A 14,874-nucleotide genomic window follows, 5' to 3' on the forward strand; every position below is an offset into this window, starting at 1 on the left:
CCCCAGAGATCTTCACCGGGACATGTGGTGTGATGTGGACCTGGAGAGTTGTGTCCAGAAGAGTTTCATGCTAGAGCCTGGCTGGAGGACTGCCTCTAGTTGCTGTTTCCCCTCAGTGCTGCCTTTGCAAGTGGTTAGGGCTTCTAGTTACCTAATCTCCTTCCTTGTCCTTACATGAAATGAACAGAAATTCTATTCTACTTGGTTAAAATACACTAAAAGGAAGTCCTGTAAGACAAAGCATTGGATCAGACCAGCTGGTGCTTCTTAAATTACCAAATATCAGAGGATTCCAAGTGAGTGCTTGCAAGGGAACTGTCGATAGGTGTTGCCTTGAGCCAGAAATAGAATGAGAGTAAGAATTTTTTGTGTCATGATGGACCTGGCAGTGCCCCTTTAAGACCTGCCAGGGTGACCTTAGGACCTCAGGCCCAGTCTCCTGAGGCAGCACCTGTAGACTGTTCCTGCCTGCCTGTCAATTTTGCCTTGTCCAGCAGACCCTGTCTTGCTCATGAGCCATCCACTGGTCAGCCCAGTCTCTTGGTCTGTTATCTACCAGAGTGGCTACCTTAGCCTGTCCCTGAGAAAAAGTCCTCCTCTGTTCGTTCTCTGCTTTCTGCTGCCCCTGCCAGTCTAGAAGACTGGCAGCAGTCACCTAGGTATCTCCTCTGCTGAACAGAGGTTCAGTTCTGGGAAAGTCCTTGAGATCACCCTGCTTCCAACTTGCCTGGGTTGAAATTTTTGATTTGGGAAGAAGATAGCAATGTCACAGCCATGCAGTGTCATTTGCATCTCTCTCGATCTCTGATTCTTGTGTGGTCAGGTCTTGCTACCTCACTGACACTTTCCTGTATGGCTTCTTGAAATCCTTTTCAATTATTATGCAATAAACACTTTTTAGCTTGTTGAAAATGTTGTCCTTTTTTTTTTTTTTTTTTTTTTGCCAGTTTTATTTCTGTATATCTGACATCTCCAAAGAGGAGTGCAAGGGCCCAGGCCTTTTAAGGCCTTCCTGCTTCCTCACTCTGCAGGGCTCAGGACGCACTCAGGGAACATTTCCTTCCCTTCGTCCAGGGGAGAAGTTGCCAGCCTGTTCTTATCCAGGGCTGGGCCTCAAAATCATATTGAAAACAGAGTGTGTTGGTTAGAAACACACATTCCTAATCCCTGCCCCTATAGAAATAACAGGATAGAATATAAGAATTTGTGTTTCTTAAGCTTTTCAGGTAATTCTAATGCTTGAACCTGGCAAAGGATTACTGCATTCCACACAGGAATGCATGCAGATCCATTCACTCCCTAGTTCATTCAGTGTATTTAACAAGTACATATATACCATTTTGTGCCAGGCAGGGATCACTGGTGTTGGGGCTGTAGAATAGAACAGAGGCACATTCCTTGCCTCATGAAGTATTCCATGTGTATGTGTGTAACAGATTGATATATACATTGTGCATACATGAACTGTCTGTGTCCCTGAAATGCATAGATCTGTAGCAGTATACAAGCAGTGTGGAAGTTTGTTTTAGAAGAGGTAGGTGCTCCTGTGTGCTCCTCTTTGCAGATCCTCAGCACCCTTGTTAAAGGGACGTGCAGACCTGTGACCTGCAAGATCCGTATTCTGCCTTCAGTAAGTATTGTATTATATTATCTCAAGGTCTGTTCTCTCAGGTGATGTTGGCTTTGGGGATTGTGAATGATTCATGAGGGATGAATTAGGTTTGGTGGAGGGAGTAGAGTTGAGCCCAATTTAGGAGCCAGCAGCTATAACACTGGGGCCCCAGTAACCACTCTTGTGATCTTCCTCAGCTAGAAGATACCTTGAGCCTTGTGAAGCGGATAGAAAGGACTGGCATTGCTGCCATCACAGTTCATGGGAGGTGAGTGATTGCATTTTTAGAGACTGACTGGCTGAGAGATTCCTCAGCCATTTTTATAGTCTCTCACTTATTTTGCCTTCCTCTGCCCAACTCTTTGACAACCTGGGAGTGCAGAGAGCACTCAGACTTCTTGAATGGGCTTGCATTTGTCTGTGTTTCTTTTATTGAGCACCTATTAGTGCTAGGCCCTGCTCTGAGCTTGAGAGACACAGAGAAAGAGAAACTCCCCATCCACATGACATTGAAGTTGTAGAGATGGAGTGATTTGCTCAAACCTGTATCATGCAGACAGAAAGTGGTGGAATTAGAACTCTCACTCTGAATGTTTTCTTTTGACCTAATCAAGCAATGGCTTCTCCCTTGAATGACCCCAGACAGATGGCTATTCATTCATTTATTCATTTATTGTGGTACTAGGGATTGAACTCAGGGGTGCTCGATCACTGAACCATTTCACTAGCCCTTTTTATTTTTTATTTTGAAACAGGGTCTTATAGTTGCTTAGGGTCTTGCTGAGTTGCAGAGGCTTACCTTGAACTTGTGATCCTTCTGCCTCAGCCTTCCACTTCCATTCCACAGTAAGCCACCACTCCTGGCAAGATGGCTGTTCTTTTGAAGACATTGCTGCTTTGTAGCTAATGTGTTCCTTTAAGAGAGCCAAGGTGTTTCTGAAGGCTGCTCTTGGTTTCCCAGTCAAATCTGCTCCCTGTGCCCAGGATGTCCTTTCATAAGGAACCCCAGACAACAGACTTTGGCTGGTGACGTCTTGTCTCTAAGAAATGTATTTTTTGGGCTCAGGACTCTTATGGAAGAATCCAAGTTTCTGGTTGTCATTTTGACAGCCTTTTCAGAGGGCATCCAGAGGTCCATCATATACCACAAAAAGCAGAGCTACTCAGATTGAAGGCATATGGGGAGGTGAGAGCCACACATGTATTTACATGCTCTCCTTTCTTGGGCAGTAGGCTTTGGGCTAAAATTGCTTGGTGCCAAATCCTATGTCTGCAGCTTATTAGTTGTGTATCCTTTGGGGAATCACTTCTCTGAGTGCCACAGTCCTAATATGGAAATGAAAATAATTTCTTTTTTATAATTCTGTCATGAACTGTTTATGAGATTGTAAATAAAACCCTTGGCACATAGCCTGGCCATAGCCTGGCATCATTATTCTCTTAATAAAGGAAGATCTTTTTTTTTTTTTTTTTGGTGCTGGGATTGAACCCGGGGTGCTTTACCACTGAGCTACATCCCTAGTTCTTTTTTGTTTTTTTATTTGTTTTGAGACAAGGTCTCACTGAATTGCTGAGATTGGCCTTGAACTTGCAATCCTTCTTGCAATCCACCAAAGAGGCTTTTACCAGAAGCAGTAGGAAGACAGATTTGGGTTAGTTTTAGAAAAGACTTTCTGACCACTAGAGCTGTTGAGGATGGGCTAAAACTAGCTGGGGATACAGGGAGACAGAGGTGGAAGCTGAGTTGGCAGGACCTTCTGAGGAATTCAGGAATGTAGCAGAGGGGACACACTCAGAAAAGACCTGTCAACCACCTTGCCTGCTTATCTCTGAGCATGGGTCAGGTGTTGCCTCAGAGTCCCTAAGACTTGCTCACTCATGCACAAGAACTGCTTTCAGTCAACTTTGGAAGGAGAGGCCTTGCGTCATGTCCTGCTTCCCCTGTGGTTTATCATGACAGCCAAGCTCTGTGGCTTGCCCTGGCCACCCTGGGCACGGGGCCTACCCTGTGTCAGGTGCTTTTCCCCAGGATCAGCTGTGAAACTTGGCTTCCGCACAGGCAGCTGTGTGGGAGTGGTCAGTCTGAGTAGCAGCTGTTCCCAGTCCCTTAGAGAGGATAAGACTGGGACAGTCGGGGTAGCGTTCTTATAGCACTGTCTCTCATCTCTGGCGGAGGCAAGGGGAAGTCAGGGAAAGCAGCATGACCTTCGTTGCCAAGCCATTTACATTGGCCTCCTGTAGTCATGCCTTGCCTGCTGGCCTCTGAGATTTGGACTTGCCTTCTCAGCATGGACCTCGGCTGCTCCTACTCCTCACCACAGAGTTCTTCCCTAGAGATTAGGGAGGCCATTCCTGCAACCTGTCCTCGATGACCACATGGCTGCCTAATCTTCCTGAGGTTCAGTAGGGAGGACAGTAGGTCTTAGCTAAGATAAATATGGGTGAGCATTCAGCCTTCAGCCCCATCTCTCTCTCTCTCTCTCTTTTGTCTCCAAGGAAGCGGGAGGAGCGACCTCAGCACCCTGTCAGCTGTGAAGTCATCAAAGCCATTGCTGAAACCCTCTCCATTCCTGTCATAGCCAAGTAAGCCTCTCATCTTCTCCGTTTACTTTTTTATGCCCCAACTCATTCAGAATGGACTTGAGCAGGTATTTAAGAAAAGGAATGAGAGCATTAAAAAATGACCATAAAGGAAAAGGGGGGAAAAAAGTGGAGCAAGATGCAGAGTGGTAAATGAGGCAGAAAAGTGGCTATCAATTAAGTCAGGCCACTTGCGCTCTGGTGAGCGGCTAATGTAGGGTGCAGGGCAGCTCAGGGCTCTCTGATGCCTGAGCTTGGGGAGAGTGATAAGGTGGCTGCTGAAACAGACTGATGGCAAAGTAATGTCATACCCAGGGTGACTTGTGCATGGTGCAGGGGATTATGTTCATAGGGCTTTGGCTCAGGGAAAGTAATGTAGGTCATAGAAACCCAGAGAAGCACTCTGGGTATTTATAGTACCAGGAATATGGACTAGCAGGTGTGAGGTACTGATGAGCAGCCCAGAGGCCACACCTATTTGGTACTGGGGAACTGGCCTGTGTTCAGTTCAGCCCTGCACCTAAAGGAGTCTGGGAGGTTGCATATGGGGAAGCCCTGACAAAATGCATACCCAATAGGTGGGAGGGAAGAACTAAGGGTTGGGGTGCAGCTGGGCACTGTGTCCCCAAGGTAGTGAATTTTGCGGGTGGCTTGGAGAAGCCAGGGCTATTCAAAACCCTTGAGTCTGTCATTTCTACTATCATCACCTGAGGGTCCTCGCCCCATTTGACTAGATCTGGACAGAGACTACCAGCAGTTTCCTGATGAAACAGATGAGGACAGAGCACTTTCTGAGGGGATCCTGGAGCATCAGGGCAGAGGAAGGGGAATTATGACCAAATTGGCCTTCTTCCGGACCCTCATGATCACCAGTGTATCCTCCTTTCCAGGGATTTGACCCAGTGCTTAGAAGACATATGGGTGGCTACTCAGTTTTTTTTTTTTTCATGTCTTCAGATGTGGGCTGACATTTGCTACTGTATTGGATGAGGGAAGAGGAGGAAAGTAAAAGGTCTGGAATACCTAATAAATACCAGGCATGGTTTGGATTACTTTACATATGTTATCTTACTTAGTGAGATTATAATCTCCATTTTGTTGAAGCTCTAATAACTGAAGTGACTTGGCCAAAACCCCACTGTTAATGAGTGGCAGATCAGGAAGTTGCCTTTTTCTGAAAATACTGGTAGGTTCCATAATGAAGACACACCTAACCCTCCTGTTGCTTTTCAGTGGAGGATCTCATGAACACATCCAGCAGCATTTGGACATAGAGGAATTTCGACAAGCCACAGCTGCCTCTTCAGTGATGGTAGCCCGAGCGGCCATGTGGAACCCATCCATCTTCCTCAAAGAGGGTCTGCGGCCCCTGGAGGAGGTCATGCAGAAGTACATAAGATATGTACGTGTCTGCACTTTTTCAAAACTCCCATTTCTGTCTGCCACAATCCTTCAGAGAGCACTTTATGGGGGCCTCCAGCAGCCAGCAGCCCTTGTTGTTCTGCTCCTTTCCTTTTTAGCTCTTGGAGTATGGCACTGAGTCTCATCAGCTGCCATATGAAGAGAAGATGCTAGGATATGTGCCCCATCATCATCTTCTAAAGCTTCCAGAGATATAGAGGTCATAGCAAGGATCTTCTGGATCCAGGATGCTGCTGAGACCCCACACACATGATATTGTCTTCTTTCTCCCTTACACTCCACATGTCCACATGCCCATGCACATGGACAAAGAGGTTTTGTGTCACCAAAGACAGTCATGGCTCTGTGTTGGAACAGGTGCAGCCAAAGCCAGGAAGAGCCATTGTTGTCATTGCTGGAGACAGATTATAGAGATTTCTCACCTGATTTGACTTATCTGTCAAAATCACTTCTAAAACTTTTCTATTGCTAATTTCTAGGATGCTTTGCTATGAATTAGGGAATAATCTAACTTTAATGCTCTACTTAATGAATAGATTTTTCTTTTTTTTTTAAAGAGAGAGTGGAGAGAGAGAGAGACAGAATTTTAATATTTATTTTTTAGTTATCGGCGGATACAGCATCTTTGTTTGTATGTGGTGCTGAGGATCGAACCCGGGCCGCACACATGCCAGGCGAGCGCGCTACCGCTTGAGCCACATCCCCAGCCCCATGAATAGATATTTCTAAAGCAGTTTCTTTCGACTGGGAGCACAATGGTAGCACTAGGGGCATTTCCCTGCAAAGGAATTTTTTTTAAAAATTTTAATGAGTTCACACCTGTTTTCCACAACTGTGGGACTCTGTGGGACTCTGTTACACATCTATAGGCAGAAACTGAGTGGTCCTCAAACTCTTCAGTGAATTGGACCTGGGTGGAGAATGTAGCTCTTGCTCAGAGCAGGCTTCCACCTTCTTTAATCCTAGGGCTTACCTGCATGGAGCTACTTATGTCCTCTTTAAGTTATGGCCATGCATGTGGGGTTCCCATGGCCGAGCAAGCTGGGGATGGTAGGAGGACTTGAGCCTTTGTCCAGAGCTGGGAAGCCACTGTCCTAGAGCCTCCTCTCTTCAGTGCTACAGCCCTCATCCCCTTGGTTCTGGATGTATTGTTGGGCAGTTTGGTTACAACCAGTTCTCCAGTGGTCTGGGTCAGCTAGAGGCAAGGGACTTTGCCTCATCCCAGGTCAGCTTTCCATCTCTTCTGGCCAGCTGGCAGATGTACAGCAGAGAAGACATGTTTAGCAATGCTGAGTCTGCTCACTGGGTGAAAGGTGATGTTATTACTCCTGCTTCACTGTCCCTTGGCAGCTTTCAAGAGGGTGTGTTGTCAGAGAAAGAGAGTGGACTTAAGTGTCAGCAGGGCTGGCTTTTGGTCCAGCCAGATGTCTTCAGGTCCAAATAAGCTGAATCATGGCTCTGCTGTTGGCTGGGGCTTACCCACTTATTTCCCATTTTGTCATGAGTACATCATAGCACCTTCCTAGGCACGATGATAAAGACTCAGGCAGAGATTCTAAAATATATAATTATAGAGAGCAAGGGCTAGGAGGAGTTATTATCTACTGTTTTTTTATCTACTGTTGCTCTCCTACCCTGTCCTTGACCATGTGGGTGTCGATGGTACCCTTGGGCAGTCATCTTTCCTTCCTGAGACTCACTTCCAAGGCTGTGGAATGGAATAATAGCTGCACTTTGTATAAAGATATGAAGTGACATATAGTATATCAAATATGCCTGGTAAATGGAGCTGTACCCTACCCTTGTAGGGGAAGTTGGAGAGAACTTAATCAAGATGTCAGAAGAGAAGGTACACCAAGCTCTAAGAAGACTCTCACCCCTGTCCTTGGTGTTCCCCTTCCCTGTAGTAGGTTTTCCATCATAGTCTGTGGTGGCCAAAGCAGGACAGGGATTCCTGCACTTGTAGACCTCAAGCAGGAAAATGTATTTCTGATTGTGGGCCTTGACTGTGACTCTCAAACTTTGTACCACCAGCTGGAGGAGTAGATGGCTTTTATGGGGTCACACTGCCTTGGCTGTAATCATACCTCTGATGCCCCTTGGAGTCTTTTTTCTTGCCTTTGAAGCCTAGCTCAGGCCTTGGCACCTGCTGGTAGCAGATGGACTCACACCAGTTTTCTTCTCAGGCGGTGCAGTATGACAACCACTACACCAATACCAAGTACTGCTTGTGCCAGATGCTGCGGGAACAGTTGGAGTCACCCCAGGGAAGGTTGCTCCATGCTGCCCAGTCTTCTCAGGAAATTTGGTAAGAAGGGCAATGAACTATCCATCTGTCTTTGCAGATGTTTCCCAGGCTTGACCTTGAGCCTTATGATGGCCCAGGGTGTCAGGCTACATAACTTCTGGACGGTGATCTGTAGGAGTGAGGTGATGGTACAGCTTTGCCTCATAGAGTGTGATACATTCAAAGCTTTGGAATGTTTTAATCCTAGACTCATCTCAACAATAGGGTTTTGGGAAGTAGGGCACTAGTATATTAGAGGAATACAAAAGATAGGCTTAGGAATTCCTGAGGAGGAAGGGGCTTTTCCATTAACAAGCCCGTAACATGCCAGGCTATAGTCAGGAGAGGTAGGGCTATTGAATAGAGCCTCTGGCCTGGGTCTGTTCCCACACCCATTACATTGCAGTTTGAGAGGCCACTGTTTGATCCTCCAGATCTGGTGTAGCTACAACTCAGGTGGTTGACACTGGAGGTACTTCATAGCTTAGCCTAGTCCTGGCTCCTATGGCTCCCTGTCTACCTATCCTCTTTCATACCTCCATACCTGTGCTCCTGCTGGGTACTCTGCCTAGAAAGCCTCTCCCCTTGTCTGTATCCTCCAAGAAGCCCTTCTGAACCAATCTCATTCTTAGGGATCCATCCACTTGCAGGGCCTCCAGCCCTCAAGATACCTCCCAGAGGGAAAATATTTGCCAGAATTATTCTCAATGCCCCTGGCTTGTGGCCTTGATTCTTTCTCTACTCTAATAGCTTAGGTAGCTGGACCTTGGTTCTTGGAAGCTCCAAACTGAGTATAATTCAGCAGCTCTGGTGGTACCTACCTCAGTTCCAGTTAGGCCCATGGCAGCTCTTTGAGGCCAGATGGGAAGTTGGGAACCACTCAGTGGTCAGGCCTCCATCTCTTCCTGCCATGGGCTGACATAAAGAAGAAGCTGCATAAATCCCATGTGCTTAATCAGTGTAGGGAAACTCTATCACAGCTGCTGGGAATACCCACTTGTCTGGTCATCATGGGGGAGAGACTATAAGTAGTGAGGGTGACCTTAGAACCTTTTCCACCCACCCCAGCTTCCCTGCTCAGGGACATTCATTCTAGCTTCCTGTCTAGGTTAATAATGGGCTGGGCAGGAGGCTTTTGTTCTGGCCAGGCCCTCATGGCATTTGGTCCAATTGATTCTCAGTCGTGGGGCCCTGGGTTCCTAAAGTACCCTGAATGCTGCTCTACTAAGGTGCCTGCTCTGTTCTACTTCCTCTTATAGTGATGCCTTTGGCCTTGGTGCATTCTATGAGGAGACTACTCAGAAGATGGATGCCCGGAGGGCTGAGCTCTTGGCCAAGACTGCAGAGAAGGTGGGGGAACCAGTTGAAGATACCTCTGGTGTCATTAAAATGGCTGTCAAGTTTGAGAGGTAGGTTTCCAGCTTAGCCTTAGCATGGGCCAGGGCCAGTACCTTCAGAGTATGACTAGGCCAACATGCTGGTTGCTGTATGTGCTGGGCACAGTGGCACATGCCTGTAATCTCAGCTACTAGGGAGGCTGAGGCAGGAGGATCACAAGTTTGAGACCAGCCTGGGCAACTTCTGAGATCCTATCTCAAAAAATAAAAAGGACTGGGGATGTAGTTTAGTGGTAGAGTGCCCTGGGTTCAATCTTTAGTATCCCCAAATGCTTAGGTACTACAAATCTCCTTGAATACTTGTTTGGTTTGGATACTTGTTCCCAGAGAAGACATTTTCAGCTAAGACAGTCCCTGAAAGCCCAGGCAGGACTGTTTGACGATGTGCGTGTTGTCTCAAGAGCAACCAAACTCTACTTTTTCCCAGACCAATCCCTCTCCCCCTGTGGCAGGGGAACTTGTTTTCTATTCCTAAAAGTCAATGCTTCTTTCCCCCTGGCCTTGAGGAGCTAGCTGCCTACATGGAATTCCCCAACAGCTATAGGAGCTTCACCTTCATTTGACTCTGGATCCCTGCCCACATTCACTGCCCTCACCAGCTCTGTGGTTCCCTCTTTAGGCAGAAGTAGCTTCATGCTTATTTTTACTTTATTTTCACTTTAGGTTGTGACTCAGCTCTCCCACCTCCTTCCCCCTCACCCCTGTACTGGCGATTGAACCTGGGGTGCTTTACCACTAACCTATATCCCTATTCCTTTTTATTTTTTTATATCGAGTCAGGGGTCTCACTAAGTTATACAGGCTGACCTAAAACTTGAGGATCCTCCTGACTCAGCTTCCCAAGCCACTTGGATTATAGACACGTGTCACCACTCCAGGCTTGTGACTCAGCTTTGAATGGTGCCCTCATCCTTGTCCTCTGCCATCTGATCTGAGCCTTTCTTCAGTCCCTGGACCCAGACCAGAATCCAGTCTTCTCTGGCAAGACTGTGTGGTGTTGTGTGGTAGGGGTGAGAGGATGACTGATGGGCAGTCACATGCCAGAGGGAGCTCCCAGTGGGAAGTTGAAACATGTCCCTCCTACATTGTCACTCTGTCTCAGACAGACTCTGACATCAGAGTTCATTGTGTCCATGGCAGCAACAGATTGTTTTGACACTTGGCAGATGGAGTCAGAGTGGGCACTGAGTTAGAATCCTGAGCTAAGTTCCTCACCTTTGTCTACTCTCAGAAATCTTGTGTTGTGAAGCAAATTGGACCTTCATTCTTGGTTATTAAAGACTATTTTTAAAATAATTTTTAAAAATATTTTTTAGTTACACGGACACTATATCTTTAATTTGTTTATTTATTTTTATGTGGTGCTGAGGATCGAACCCAGGGTCTTACATGTGCCAGGCGAGCACTCTACCGCTGAGCCACAACCCCAGCCCTTAAAGACTGTTTTTCAAGATCGAGTTTTAGGATTCTCCCCACCTTCAGTTTCCCTAGAATGCTGAAGCCCATCTTTGCTTTAGGTAGAACCTAGTTACCAACCACTGGCAGGAAAGGAAGGGGAGCCCAGAGGAGTAAGCATAGGATCCTTAAGGCAGCAGCCTGGGGTCTCAGTTCCTGCAGCCCCTATCAGCTGAGTGGCACCATTGGTAAGAGGGGGAGTAGAGATGGTGAGTGGTTCCTGAATGCTTCTTCTCCTTTCCACAGGAGAGCCTATCCACCCCAGATCACCCCCAAGATGTGCCTGCTGGAGTGGTGCCGGAGAGAGAAGTTGGCACAGCCTGTGTATGAGACGGTGAGTTCCTAGCTGTGACTGCCCTGCAACCAGCCATGGTGCTCCCTCCAGTGGTGCCATCGCCTAGTACACCCACAGTTCATACCCTGAATTCTAGACTATTTGGCTAGTGTCTAGCTTCGCCCTCTAGGCATGCAGAAGTTGCTTGTGGCTGGGTCAGTTGCTGATAGCCCTTCCGCTCTGACCTTGGACTATTGTCAAACCTGGCAGGTATATCTTTGGATTGGACCTTAGCCAGTGGGGCACAGAACTAGGGCCTAGACATGGGGCCTGTGGTGTGGAAACCTTGAGATTAAAACCTTGCTTCACTTCTTTTGGTCATTCCTTGTTTAGGGTGCTCTGCCTCTTCCAGACAGGCTTGTACCTTCTATGCCTTGTGTCCCCTTCTGCCAGAGTGACTTTTGCAACACAAATCTAACCTCTGTCTCTCTTGCTCAAGTTATCAGCTCCCCAGTGCCTGTAGGATCTAATTCCAAGACCCTCAGCATGGAGCATGTGACCTCCCATATGCCTTGCTGCTTCAGGTCTCATCCACTCATCCATATCACCTGGTCTTCCAGATGTATCTTCTCTGTCCCCACCCATGTCCTCTTTCACCCCTTTGCCATCTGGTAAACTCCTCAGTAGGAGGAGGTCCCATATTCGCGGGCAGTTAAGGACTTGACGGCCCTTTGTTTGGGTTCATGACAGAAATTTGGTCACACATGGTGTCATTGTTAATTTGTATAGGTGGCTTTTTTTCCTTAGAAGACGCACCTCCTTTTACATGGGAGAAGCATATGAATAGACAGCCTTCAGTTGCATTAGGTTAGAAGTACTTTCCTTTACCTTCCTTTGATGCGATGGGGCAGGTGGGCCTTGAGGGCAATCAGCCCTTTTTCCTTTGTCCTTTGTACCAGGTTCAACGACCCCTAGATCGCATGTTTTGCTCTGTTGTCACCGTTGCAGAGCAAAAGTACCAGTCCACCTTGTGGTGAGTTTTCTTATCAGAGGGCATGAGGCTTGGGGTGGGAGGTCCTGAATCCAGCATTGGTCTGGGAGGGTTGGGTGGATGGTGTGCCTGAGCACTGATGTCCCTGCATGATGACACTTTATTCAGTTTTATCAGAATCTCTGCTAAGGATGTATAAGAGTAAGAATTCCTGGCCTTTCATCCTGCAACCTGCCCACCTGTCTTATTTCCCTATTACTCAACTGTCCAGGGACAAGTCCAAGAAATTGGCGGAACAGACTGCAGCCATCGTCTGTCTGCGGAGCCAGGGCCTCCCTGAGGGTCGGCTTGGTGAGGAGAGCCTTTCATTGTACAAACGTAAGCGGGAGGCTCTTGACCAAGACTCTGGAGGCCCCAGAACTCAGGAGCCAGCCCTGCCTAAGGAGCTATGCAAGAAGCCCTTTGTGACATTGGGAAGTGGTGAAAAGAGGACCCTGGAAGGTTGGTGACTACTGTCCCTGCCATGGTAACCCTCTTCATGGGCGTGGCACTAGGTGGCCTTGATACTGGAGCATGAACCAAATGCCACTTGGTCAGTTTGCTGGCCCTGCCTGGCAAGAGTGTAGGAGGTCCAGGACTAGGTCATCAGTCTGGAACAAAGGCCAAGGAGTGCCCAGGTGTGTATCGCATTTCTTCTGACTGGCAGGGCCAAGTTCCTAGTGATTTGAGTATTGTCTTTGAAAACAGGAGGTTTTCAGGTGGTTTATCCCTAATTTGACATTGGTACAGTGCAATAAAGACACCTTCCCACTGTTACCCATGGCTGACTGCTTCAGCCCTGGGCATCTTCACACATAGACTTGTGTCCTAGCATGATTATTCTACTCCCACCCTTTGTGAAGAAATGTAGCTTCCAAAGCATGTCCCCTGCACATCCTTATGGGTATGATGGAGCTGGGGGATGGGCTATCAACTTTCAGGCCCACCAGACTTGGGTTGACCTAAGAAGGTCCAAGAGACCCATTCTAACATAGGAAACATGAGGTGTTAGGCATTAATTGACTTTCCTTAGAAAGAAAAAGTAAATTCTTACAAAAAAAAAAAAAAAAAAAGTAAATTCAATGAGAATTTGGGAAAGGACTAGGGTGTCTGCTGGCCCATTAAGTGACCAGCCCAGTGGGGTGGGGAGTGTTGATCTGATTCTTCAGTCTTTAAGCCTGAAAGGTGATTGGAGCTCAGACCTGGTGAAATACCTGCTTTGTATAGTGGGCACTGGAAGCTGTGGGTGACAGCAGTTTGGCTATTGCATTCACAGGTCACACCCACTCTTCCCCCTCCCCAACCAACTTGGGGCGGAAGGAAGTGGCAGATTCACTTTAATTTCCTCTTGGCAGTGAGAAGCAAACAGTCAGCCACTACCTCATCTCTTGGGGCCTCCCCCCACTTACTGGGAGGGGCATTCTGACCAAAGGTCTCTGCCCAGCTCCGCCCCCATTTCCTCTGCTGTAAACATGCTGTGTGTCCTCCCCTTTTCTAGGCACTATGAGGGGAGGATTCCCCTCTGGGCCAAGGCTATCCTCCTTACATCTCCCTTGGATCAACCTAATGGCTCTGTGGCAACCTGACCTAGGGTCTGGCCCCCTTTCTAGCCAGTAGCCCTTGTCTCCATGGGTCTCTGAGTCAAGGGTTTGGTGGGTGAGGCTTTGTCCTAGTCCCAGTGCTGCCCTTCCCTGTCACCCACACTTGCTTTTTTGTGTTGAGATAAGAATACTCAATCCCAGCTGCTTCCCAGAGCCTTGGAACTGCGCAAACAGAATAACCCCAATGGAGCCCCCTCTGTCACTGGGGAGGCACTAAATCCCACCCCTCGGATGGGAATGGCCACTGATCTTTTCTCCTGTCAGTGTGGTTTTCCTGGGAATGTCTCCTTCCCCGTCAGGGTTAGGTTCATTGCTGGGTCATGGGGAAAGACAGGCAGGGATAGAGTTCCATTAAGATAGAGGCTGGAGTTTGGAGCCTCTGAGGGCATAGGGGAGAGGCTCATTCACTAGAGTCAGGTAGGGAGGGGCTGGTTACTTTATGTCTGGTGACTGAGGACGTTTGGCATAGGTCCTAGTTGAGGGACTGGGGTGCTGGGGCTCAGTGGTAGTGCACTTGCCTGACACGTGTGAGGCACTGGGTTCTATTCTTGGCACCACATATAAAAATAAATAAAATAAAGGTCTATCAACAACTAAAAAAATTAAAAAAAAAAAACAGGTCCTGGTTGAATATGTTGGTCCTCAAACGGTCTCACTTCATTGCACCTCAGTGGTAACCTGCCCAAAGCCTGGGACTGAGAGCCTTAGATAGGCCTAAAGACTTTATCCACCATTAGTGACCATGCCTACCTTAAATTAGGCCACTTAAAACCCCCAGACCCCTTTCTGGGCTAGTAGCTCAATACTTATACATCCATTTACCTACTTTTGAGGCCTTTCCCTTAACTCATCATATTTTAGGGACAAAAGGTTGTGTTTTTTTTCCTAATATTTATCAGTTATTGATGGACCTTTATTCATTTATTTGTTTATATGTGGTGGTGAGAATCTAACCCAGTGCCCCACACATACTAGGCAAGTGCTCTACCACTGAGCCACAACCCCAGCTGACTAAAGGTTTTGATATGAGCACAAGAGGGAGAGGTGAGTAAGATTGGAGAAGGTGGCAGGATTTCCAATGGTATCGAAAGAAGACTGGATTTGTGCAAAGGTGAAGGGGAAATCTCTTAGATCTACAGGTCCTTATCTTAGGGCCTCCCTGGATATCTTGAGACTGCCCTCTGGACTGAGACCAAATCCCTCTGCCTAGTGAGGA

The 14,874-nt window shown here is 47.4% G+C and overlaps 1 protein-coding gene across 2 annotated transcripts in view; it reads left to right on the forward strand.

Annotated features, from left to right (window-relative positions):
• The window catches only part of Dus2 (dihydrouridine synthase 2), a 48,194-nt gene extending 35,319 nt beyond the window's left edge, over positions 1 to 12,875 (forward strand). For both annotated transcript variants that reach the window (XM_076837463.1, XM_076837462.1), the window contains exons 8-16: positions 1,565 to 1,630; positions 1,810 to 1,880; positions 4,109 to 4,195; positions 5,426 to 5,594; positions 7,801 to 7,922; positions 9,161 to 9,310; positions 11,000 to 11,087; positions 11,987 to 12,060; positions 12,290 to 12,875. In XM_076837463.1, the coding sequence (XP_076693578.1) occupies positions 1,565 to 1,630; positions 1,810 to 1,880; positions 4,109 to 4,195; positions 5,426 to 5,594; positions 7,801 to 7,922; positions 9,161 to 9,310; positions 11,000 to 11,087; positions 11,987 to 12,060; positions 12,290 to 12,527 (1,065 nt within the window). In that variant the 3' untranslated portion in view covers positions 12,528 to 12,875. The remainder of the gene's footprint in view (positions 1 to 1,564; positions 1,631 to 1,809; positions 1,881 to 4,108; positions 4,196 to 5,425; positions 5,595 to 7,800; positions 7,923 to 9,160; positions 9,311 to 10,999; positions 11,088 to 11,986; positions 12,061 to 12,289) is intronic.
• Positions 12,876 to 14,874: the final 1,999 nt, after the last annotated feature.

The sequence above is a fragment of the Callospermophilus lateralis genome, chromosome 18, assembly GCF_048772815.1.
Source record: "Callospermophilus lateralis isolate mCalLat2 chromosome 18, mCalLat2.hap1, whole genome shotgun sequence".
Classification (NCBI taxonomy): domain Eukaryota; kingdom Metazoa; phylum Chordata; class Mammalia; order Rodentia; family Sciuridae; genus Callospermophilus; species Callospermophilus lateralis.